The sequence below is a fragment of the Xenopus laevis genome, chromosome 2S (assembly GCF_017654675.1).
Source record: "Xenopus laevis strain J_2021 chromosome 2S, Xenopus_laevis_v10.1, whole genome shotgun sequence".
Taxonomy (NCBI): domain Eukaryota; kingdom Metazoa; phylum Chordata; class Amphibia; order Anura; family Pipidae; genus Xenopus; species Xenopus laevis.
The window spans coordinates 42381766-42391686 of NC_054374.1; the positions used below are offsets into that span (position 1 = coordinate 42381766).

The following is a 9921-nucleotide window of genomic DNA, read 5'->3' on the forward strand; positions in this document are numbered from 1 at the left end:
GTTGTTTACACAGAAGAGCATGAGATACTAAACTAAAATAAATGTGCTTTTATTTTGGGGGTGTTGGTTCCAAGACTAATTTGGACCAGGAAGTACCATTAACGGTTTGTGTTCTGTAACTTAATAACTAATCATAGTAACATATTAAGTTAAGTTGGAAAAAAAAGACAGTAGAAAGAAAATATACCTGTAAAAGTCAACTAAACATCTGGAAAAATCAGGCACACAGCTGGCTCGTTGGTCTAGGGGTATGATTCTCGCTTAGGGTGCGAGAGGTCCCGGGTTCAAATCCCGGACGAGCCCTTCCTTTTTAAGATATAATAGAAGCACCTAGTAAAATTCATGGCATTTATACAATATATAAGGAGGACTTTAAATCGAAGACTTTGAATACAGGACCTCTCACAAAATGTATTTTATCAGTTGCTTATATTGTGTCTTAAAAGGGAGGGCTCGTCCGGGGTTTGAACCCAGGACCTCTCGCACCCTAAGCGAGAATCATACCCCTAGACCAACAAGCCAGCTGCTTGGCTGATATTTCCAGATGTTTAGTTGACTGCCACATCAGCATTGGTGGGAAAAGATTCAGAAATGGCTCACCAGGGATTAGACTGCGGTTTGCACAAAGTTAGAATTATAAACCCTGACGTGCATGGCAGATATGTTCACTAAAACATTGCTGAAACATTCAAGTCAAGTCTGTTACAGAGAGGTAAATGGAGTAGAAATGACAGGGATATTTTCTGTTTCATACTATACTAAAATATACGGTGGGGTATCATAAGGAAGTTTAGCAAATTAAAAAAATCCTGTCTTTTGATTTAAACTATGTAGATACAAAGAAAAGAAAAGTGAGGAAAAACTCACATACATGTACAACTACATTACACCAAGCAATTCCTCAAGAAAAAAAATGGAACAGAACATTAAATGACTTATGTCCATCAGGAAAGAAAAGTACAACAAATATATCATCTGAATCCTTTCCTATTGATATATTTAATAAAGATTCAATAATGATTTTTCAAAGAGACAAAGTTTGTTGCTGAATGGAATTTCTGTTGAGACTGAATGGATTCTGCCAACTCATAGGTCACATTTAAGTAAAACTGATTTATCACTTGTGTAAGAGTTGGTGTGACTACATGTTTCTATTACCTTGTTATTTATAGTCTAGAGGCTGTAAATATGGGAGAGGCAATCAATTCATGGATTAATTAGGCAAACTCTGGTATAGTACAGCTATAAAATCCCTAATCTGGAAATTATCCAGAAAGATTCAAATTACAGAAGGTCATGTCCCACAGACTCCATTTTAAGGAAGTAATTCAAATTTTTAAAAATGATTTCCTTTTTCACTGTAATAATAAAACAGAACCATGTAATTAAAGGCAACAATGTGCATTAATCTACAGTATACTGGCAACAATATATGGCCTTGGATTCAACATGGCGCTCCATGGATAAGACCAGGGGGGGGGACAAGTAAGAGTTCAAAAGGCACAAATTATATCAGAGTTGAAAGGCCAAGTCAATGCAGGCAGCAATGCACAAGGTCGAGGTCAGGCTGTATTAAGGCAGGCGGCAAGTATCAAGAGTCTCGGACAGGCTGGGCCAAGGGCAGACAAGGAGTATTAAAGACAAAAAGTCACCCGTGGTCAAACCGGGAAATCTTTATAGGCTGGTTTACAGGGCAGGGGACCTAGAATCATCCAAAATAAACAACTAGCACTGTTAGCTTGAGCTGCCATCCTTAAATAACGCAATGAATGCACAGAACAACTGATGCCGTGATGCATGCGCATAAATGCAAATGTTCCGATGCACAAAATCAATGCACACATGCCGATTGCCTCTCTGCACTAGAGGAGAATTGCACACCTGGACTCACGGCTGATTTCTGCTGACATTGGGTTTATTTAAAGGAGAACGAAACAAAACATAAAAATGCCATATTTTATATACCGAATTTATTGCACCAGCCTAAATTTTTTAGCTTCCCAATAGCAGCAACAATCAAGGATTTTAAACTTGTCACAGGGGGTCGCCATCTTGGAAAGTGTCTGCGACACTCACATGCTCAGTGGGCTCTGAGCAGCTGTTGAGAAGCTAAGCTTAGGGGTTGTCGCAAATTGTCAAGCAGAAAATGAGGTTGGCCTGACATATAAGCTAATGCTACAGGGCTGAATATTACATTTTGATGCTAGTTGCACTGATTTATGTGCTGCCATGTAGTAATTATCTGTATTAATTATTAATCAGCCGTATATTGTGACATTAATATTCTAGGTGTACTGTATATTTTGAGTCGGTCCCTAAGCTCATTAAGTGTCCGCAGCATAGAGCATGTGCAGTGAATCAGCAGAAACGAACATGGGGAACTACAGAGGCATTTTTGGAGGCACAGATCTTCCCTGCTAAAGGGCTGTGGTTGCCTTGGGCTGGCCCAGAAGCCCAAAACATACATATATACAATATTTCTAGCCTACTTCTTTAGTTGAGCTTTAGTTCTCCTTTAATGAATACATGATTTTTTAGCAGACAATGGAAAAGTATACAAATTACCGTAAGATCCCCTGGTCTCAAGCATTCTGGATAACAGAACCTTTACCTGTATATACTTAGGAGCAGGCCTGGATTTTTGGTCGAGACCACAAAGGCCCAGGCCTGGAGTGGCAAGACTGTAGGAGTGGCATGCCGCCCAGTCGACTGCATGCGCGCGACATTGGCGTGCACTAGGACCAGGTGGCCCACCTTTGGAGGCCTGCTAAGGAGAGCTGCAGAGATTACTTACATAAAGTATGGGTGAATTTTAAAGTAAAGTGAAATATAGAAGACTAAAACTCACCAAAATCCTGTATGACCTGTAGGCCCTCGCACAGATTTCAGCACAGAAATGGAGACTAACCACTTTAAAGAGTTCAAATTGATACTTTGCTGGCTTTTATTTGCAAAAACACAAAATCTTCAGCCCACTGGCTTCACATCATAGCATTAACAGTTCCAATTCTAACACCCTCACTGGTGTTCACTTTACTCACAGTTGAGTTTAGCCCTCAATGGCTTTCAGCGAACCACAAATCCCAGAATCCTCTCTGGGCACAATTGAGACACTCTTGTCTCCTGGGAGTGGTTTCTCTGGTCCTCTCTCCAGCTCAGGGGAATCACTCTTGTTCCCTGGTGCTCACAAGCACATGTAGCCCTCCTCCACTCCAGGACATCTCTAGTGGGAAGCAGCAGCAGCCCTGAGGTGTTGCTCCACACCTCCTTTTAACTACCACATACCTGTAGTTAATTACCTCTAACTGCCTTTAGCTTGGACTGGGAGTCAAAATAGGCCCTGCCATTCCAAGTCCACAGAGGCCCAAAAAGCCCCCTACCAGCCCAAACAGCCCCCTTCCAGCCCACTATATAGTGAATTTCTATGGAACCATACAGCAGCCCCTCTGGCATTTGCCAGTCCGGGACAGATTGCCAGTCCGGGACAGATTGCCAGTCCGGGACAGATTGCCAGTCCGGGCCTGAAGCCCACCATGCTCTCTTCCATCTACTCTAGGGACCCATAATCCAGCTTTTACTAAGCTGGTTCACCACTACATTAACTACGTATGTTATATAGTATGTCAAAAATGTATCTGGTGTAGTCCTCAGTAGGGTTGCCATAGTAGGACATTTATTGAATACACATGCTGCAAATTGGATGCATGACTGTAGATAAATCAAGTCTTGCAGCATGTGTATTCAATATATGCCCTACATTTATATGGCAAGCGTACCAAGGTTTACACCAGATGCTTTGTTGACATGCAAATCCAACCTTTTAGCTATAATCTTGGCATAATATTTTAATATGTTAAATTGCAATTCGACCAAAATATTGTTGTGTAGCTTGACAATATTGTATATTGAATATTAATCTTCCTTGGGTATATTTGCCTGAAACATTTTGTTAGGACATATCTTAAACATAATTGTATGCAGTTATATAATTCAATTCATTTCAGGGCCAGTGTTTGAAAAGACAATCCATTACACCACCTGGCCTATCATGCTTTAATATTTCCACATGCTTGCATTAAAAAGTGATATAAGATGTTAAATATTACATACTTAACCCATATTTCGAACTTACAGATTTTTAAAGGTATACTGGTTGACAAAAAATCGGTGTACTTTATGTTGCTAGGCTAAATGTCACACAAAATACATATATGACAAATTATAAGAAACCCCCTCGGGTTACTGTCACCTTGGTCTCACCTCTCTTTTCAGTTAGCGCTTCTCTTTGGTAAATCATCTGGCAGTGGTGCAATGTTGGCTGTTTGGTGCTACTGTATGTTGTCAGATTCGTTATTGTCCCCACTCACTACTATAAACTGCTTCCTAGTTGCTAGTTTTTTTTTTTAACCCTCTAGCAAGTCCGAAATGTAGACCAATTGTCTTTCTTTTTAAACCAAAGAAAAAAAGGGTTTATCAAATCACTGCTAAGATCAGCTGTTGGCTAGGGTTTTGTGGACTATAAACCCACAGAATCTTTTGATGTAATGCACATTTGTGTCTATTTGTGTTCTCTTTGTATCTCTGTCATGTGCAAATTGTGTCTCCAGTTCCTCTATTCTATTTAGAGACATATTAGCTATGGTCTATACCCCACTACTTTCCACTAGTAATGACTGCAAGCTAGCCTACCTAAACAGTCTGCACCAGCAGGGCCTTGCAAGAGAGAGCTTCTTGTGTTCCGGCTCCTGGTGTCTTCATTCAAGATTTTCTGTCAGAGAGGCCCATGTTCCAATACCCCTAAGATGACAGCGTTGATACCCTCCTCTTCCATCTAATCTAATGGTGGAGATCTAATCAAGGTCCAACCTTGGAGGTTTCTACCTCAGCTGTGGTTCTGTAAGCCATCTGCTGTTCATAAGAAAGCGTTATTGATGAGATATAAGATTGTCTATAAAAGGCTGAGACTCAACTGATGTTTTCCTGTCACATATATTGCTTTTTTATTTTGCTTCTGCAAAACCCTGTATTTCCTACATAAAAAAAGCATCAGTTATTTTGATAACTTTGTCTCAGAGTCTTGATCTATAACAAAGTTTTGGTCAAGTGGATAAAATTACCAACATTATGCATCTTAAAGTTCCACCCCAGGCATACATGATCCCTGCCCCTTGCCCCTTATGTCTCTGCCCAGCTACCTTTAGGTCATACCCTGTTTTATTCTTTAGGGAAAGTGACAACCCTTGTGGAGTGGAAAGGCTGTGTTTCTTGTTCTACCAATGAAAATGAAACATAAACTTGGTAGCTTTAAGAAATCACAGAGCTCTATATAATCTTATGTAACACCCTCTTGGCGACCCCCCTGGTGCCAAGGTTTACCATCTTACCAACTCGGGTCCTGAGTCCCCTTTTGCAAGATGAATGGGTACTAGGAATTCTTCTCATGGCAGTGCCTTCACCTAATGGGACCCGGGAATACCCATTAGGAAAAACATTCAACACACACTTTGCTTTATAACAATATCAACTTTATACAAAGAAAGTGCAGATTAAAGGGTAAGTAAAACTGTAATAGTACACATATGTTTTCAATAGCATGACCCACTACCCTGATGAACCTGAACCTGTGGTAATTCCCTACCAGGCAATATCCTGCACTACTCCTGTTGTTATAAAGAGTCTCTGTCCCTTTTCCCAACAAGAGCACAAATGGTCCCAGGTAGCGCTACTTTCCCAAATACGTTTCCCTCCAGACTAGATATTTGCTCCCATGTGGCAGGCACACAAAAAGCCTGTGTCACATTAGGAGACACAACAGATCCTCTTCCCCCCAGGATGAAGGAAGGGTGTTACCCCCGAAACGTTGATTTGTTTGGTGGCATGATAAAAGGGGTACATTCCCCGACTGCATTATCTGGAGTGTGTGCAGATCCGTTTCTACACGTATGCATACTCCTTTATCTGCCATGCTGCACCAGCACAAGGGCTCTGGCCCCACTTATAACGATTAACCACAATGAAGAGTATAACAGTTGCTAATAGCAATATGACACTGGATGAGTAAGGCATTTGGGGTAGACTAATGATTCTGGTGTTTACAAGACACCAAACAGTACAATTTTTTTAAGGTTTTAAAGTTAATTGCTGATGTATCATGTATATTTGAGAACACAAGAATTTAAAATTTTCTTCACTATAGCTCCCTTTTAATGGTTCAAAAAAAGGTAAGGCACTGCTGTGCCGTTTAGCACTGCATATTGGAAGGACAGCACTTGGGTGTTCCCAGCACATATTGTTCTGATTTAGCAGACTTAATCATACTGATATCCAAAATAAAATGAATACCTTTAATAATAAGATTACCTGTTTTCTAACGTCCCCTGAGTTGGACCAGGCTGGACAAAGCAAGTTCTTAGAATTTGTGCCATTCCTGCCCTTACCTCTTCCCACTCTGAATAATAATATAAGGGAACTCCATCCAATCATCAGATAATGGTAACCCAACTCCTCCTTCACTCAGGCATTTGCACCCTGGCCTCTCCCTGTTAGAAAAAACAATTGTACCCTGACTCTTCTTATTTGTTGTGCAATTGTTCCCTTACTCCGCCCTCTCTTTAAGAACTTGTACCCCCCAGTACTCAAGCTGTACTCAGACCACTTTCCTACCAGGCATATGTACACAATTCTTCTTTTCTTACTTCTAGTCAATTATACCAAAGCAGGCCATGCTTTATCTGACATGGGAAAACTCAGGTGAATGAATTTACAGTATATGCGCTAAATGAGTGTATTATACACAAGTTGAAGTATTTCTGCTAGTACGTTTCATATACGCTTAGGGTTGCCACCTGGCCGGTAAAATTTTTGGCTGATCCCAATGTTATTAATAGGGAAAAAAGCCAAATACATACGAGGGCCGGTATTTTTTTCCAGAAAAGGTCGCAACCATATATACGCTATATCCCTGTGTATCTGTAAGCAGCTGTGTAGGCAGTGGTGCAACTAGATGTAAATGGGCCCCACAGCAAATTAATTTTATGCACCCCAACATATCCAGAGGCTGTCCTGTTTTACCAATATATGTTGAAATTGCTCATTAATTAGGGCCTCATGGGGCCCCCTATACCTCCTGGATCCCCTTGCAGCTAGGGTTGCCACCTAGCTGCAAGGTATTTTACCGGCCTGGCCCGTGAAAATGATGGTTGATCCCAATGTTTTTAATAGGGAAAAAGGATAAATATTTAATAAGGCTAGTATTTTTTTCAGGAAAAGATGGGAACCTTACTTGCAGCAGTGTAGAGAGGTCACCTGCACACTCAGGCCCTTCAATTGATTTCCGCAGGTGCACAAAGACTAAGTGAGACGGCACTCCCAACAATCCAATGTTTAGAAAGAACAGGCTGGCACACAGAGCCAATTAAACCGGGGTCCTACCCCTGGTGTGTTTATTGCGTCACACAACGTTTCGGAGGTCGTTCCCCCTTCGTCAGGTGATACCTTACTTGCAGCCTCAGTGTCTGCTTCCTCTGTAGTTACACACCTGGCTGTAGGCCGCCTAAAAGGCATAAGAGAGACAGTAAAGTGTTAACTAAGGTGGGGCACATTTAGTTTTACTTTCATTTCTGCTTAGTGGGAGGGGCTGCTGCTGTTTCTATTTCCCCAGCTGGGTTTGGAGCTCACTTCAAGGTACTTGGAAAGCGACACAACAGGCAGGGAGCAGAAATGGGACAAAAACGGGGGATGAGAGAACTGAGAGAAGCCGGAGAGCAGTTCCATCAATACCTCAAAGACACCCAGAGAGATGCAGTTACTGATAAAGCTGAGCTGAAAGTGATTTATGAGGAATTTAAGCAGAGGTGAGGAAAAATTAACAATTCTATGATTTTCATTTGCTGTCTTGTTACTTGGTGCTGTACAGTGGGAGGGGAATGAATGCAACAGGGGCACTTAGAGCAAGGTAATGTAACAAGTACTGCACTAATCTTTGTATGCAAATGGTATATTCCACCTGGGAGAAACCGTGTCATTGTTAATTGTACAACCCCATGGAAAGCTAGTAGTACAGCAAAATACCAATTATCTCTTATCTGTGGGCAATGTTTCCGCTAAAAAAAATTCTGTATACACTTTCTAAACCCGTGTGCTTACTTTTATAAACCAGTGTGCACAAGTAAAAAATTATGTGTTCTCAGAAAATTAGTTTTTTTGCACCACAATTTATTGCGTGTGCTGGCATCACAATTTGTGTGTGCGCACACAAGCGTACAGCTTACAGGGAACATTAATCATTAAAAGACTAATCACAAGAGTCACAATTGGAAAGAAATTCTACACCCTATATCCTGCCAACAGCACCCAGTCTTACTTGTAATAAGCATACTGAAAATATAACTGCATACAGGTATGGAACCTAGTATCCAGAATTCTTGGGCCCTGGGGTTTTCTGGATAACACATCTTTCCATGATTTGGACCTTCATACCTTACGTCTGCTAGAAAATCATGTAAACATTAAATAAAGCCAATAGGCTGGGGTGGCTTCCAAAAAAGATGAATTATATCTTAGTTTTGATAAAGTACAATATACTGTACTACATAGAAAAAGGAAACCATTTAAAAAAATGTGGATAAAATGGAGTCTATGGGAGGTGGCCTTTCCCTTAATTCAGAGCTTTCTGGATAATAGGTTTCCAGATAACGGATCCCATACCTGTACTTAAGGCAGCCATAGATGTTAAGATTTTTAAAAGATCTATATATTATCGTAAGACCAAGCTTAACTTTAAACTATCATTTAAATGTACATCAACAAAAAAAGACAATTTCAAGTGATATCATCTAGTTGAAGATAGAACTGTGTATAGCTGCCTGCTTGGCCCTGCAAACAATTGGACAATGGATACATTTCACTGTGAACGATTAAAATCATATAAATGACTGATCAATTTTCTGACCAACATTGAATGAAAAATCATTAGATGCACGATCGTTCAGTGCCCACTTACCTCTCAATAATTTGATGGATATGTTGGATTGAACTAAAATCAGTCATTATGGGAGAGAAAAGTCTTAATGTCTATGGCCACCTTAACACGACAACAGATAGTTACCATTTTTTTTGTTATAAAGATAAGGTCAAGATTAAGTTTGTAATGCAGGCTGTGTTTTCTCAATCTGTGGATATAGTACAATATGTAGAATCCCCTCTATGAACCAAGGTGCATTGATGATTGTATGGGGCAATTTTCTGAAGTTCAGTATAACATTTAAAGGAGAAAGAAAGCTACCAAAGCAGTTTATTGCCAAAAGATTAGCCACAATAGTGCAAGCTATAACACTATATTTATTCTGCACACTCCTTTAGCATACCTGAATTAACAGGTAGAAGCTCTCTCTGTTTGTTTAGGAAAGCTTGGTGTGACATCGCTTCCTGCCTGAGTCTCTCACTGCTCATTCATAGCTCTGGACTCAGATTACAGCAGGGAGGGGAGCAGGGAGGGGGGGAAAAGGGAGCAAACTGAGCATGCTCAAGCCCTAGCCCTGAAAGTTTAAGATGAAAACAGGAAATCTGATACAGAAGCCCATGTGTGCACAATAGAATGAAAGAAATGTGGTGTTTGTTTTGACAGATGACTCAGAGCAGCATTACTTTGACGCTTTATTGGTGTATTTATATAGACCTTTCTGATAAAGCTTACTTAATTTTAAACTTTACATCTCCTTTAAAAGTGCACTCTGGGGAAAGCAGCAAAAATCAATAAACGTCTACACACAACAGAAGACTTTGCAGTGGGAAATTATCCGGAAAAATAGTATAAAAAAAGCTGTGTAAAAGAAATGGTGAATTTATGAAGGGGTGTGATATTTTACACCAGATTTTGCAAGTAAGATCTATCTGGAGTCGCTTAAAGAAAAAGCACGTTAA

General features: G+C 40.3%; 1 protein-coding gene and 2 non-coding genes across 3 annotated transcripts in view; 2 read left to right on the forward strand and 1 right to left on the reverse strand.

Moving 5' to 3' along the window:
• The first annotated feature begins 231 nt into the window (after positions 1-231).
• On the forward strand, positions 232-303 carry trnap-agg. Its single transcript has one exon. It is a non-coding gene; the product is annotated as a tRNA-Pro (tRNA).
• Positions 304-449: 146 nt separating this feature from the next.
• Positions 450-521, reverse strand: trnap-agg. Its single transcript has one exon. It is a non-coding gene; the product is annotated as a tRNA-Pro (tRNA).
• A 7067-nt stretch (positions 522-7588) lies between these two features.
• Positions 7589-9921, forward strand: part of XB5951253.S (provisional ortholog of Mov10 RISC complex RNA helicase S homeolog) — a 111418-nt gene continuing 109085 nt past the window's right edge. The window contains exon 1 of the mRNA XM_041583711.1: positions 7589-7853. Within this exon, the coding sequence (XP_041439645.1) occupies positions 7720-7853 (134 nt within the window). The 5' untranslated portion in view covers positions 7589-7719. The remainder of the gene's footprint in view (positions 7854-9921) is intronic.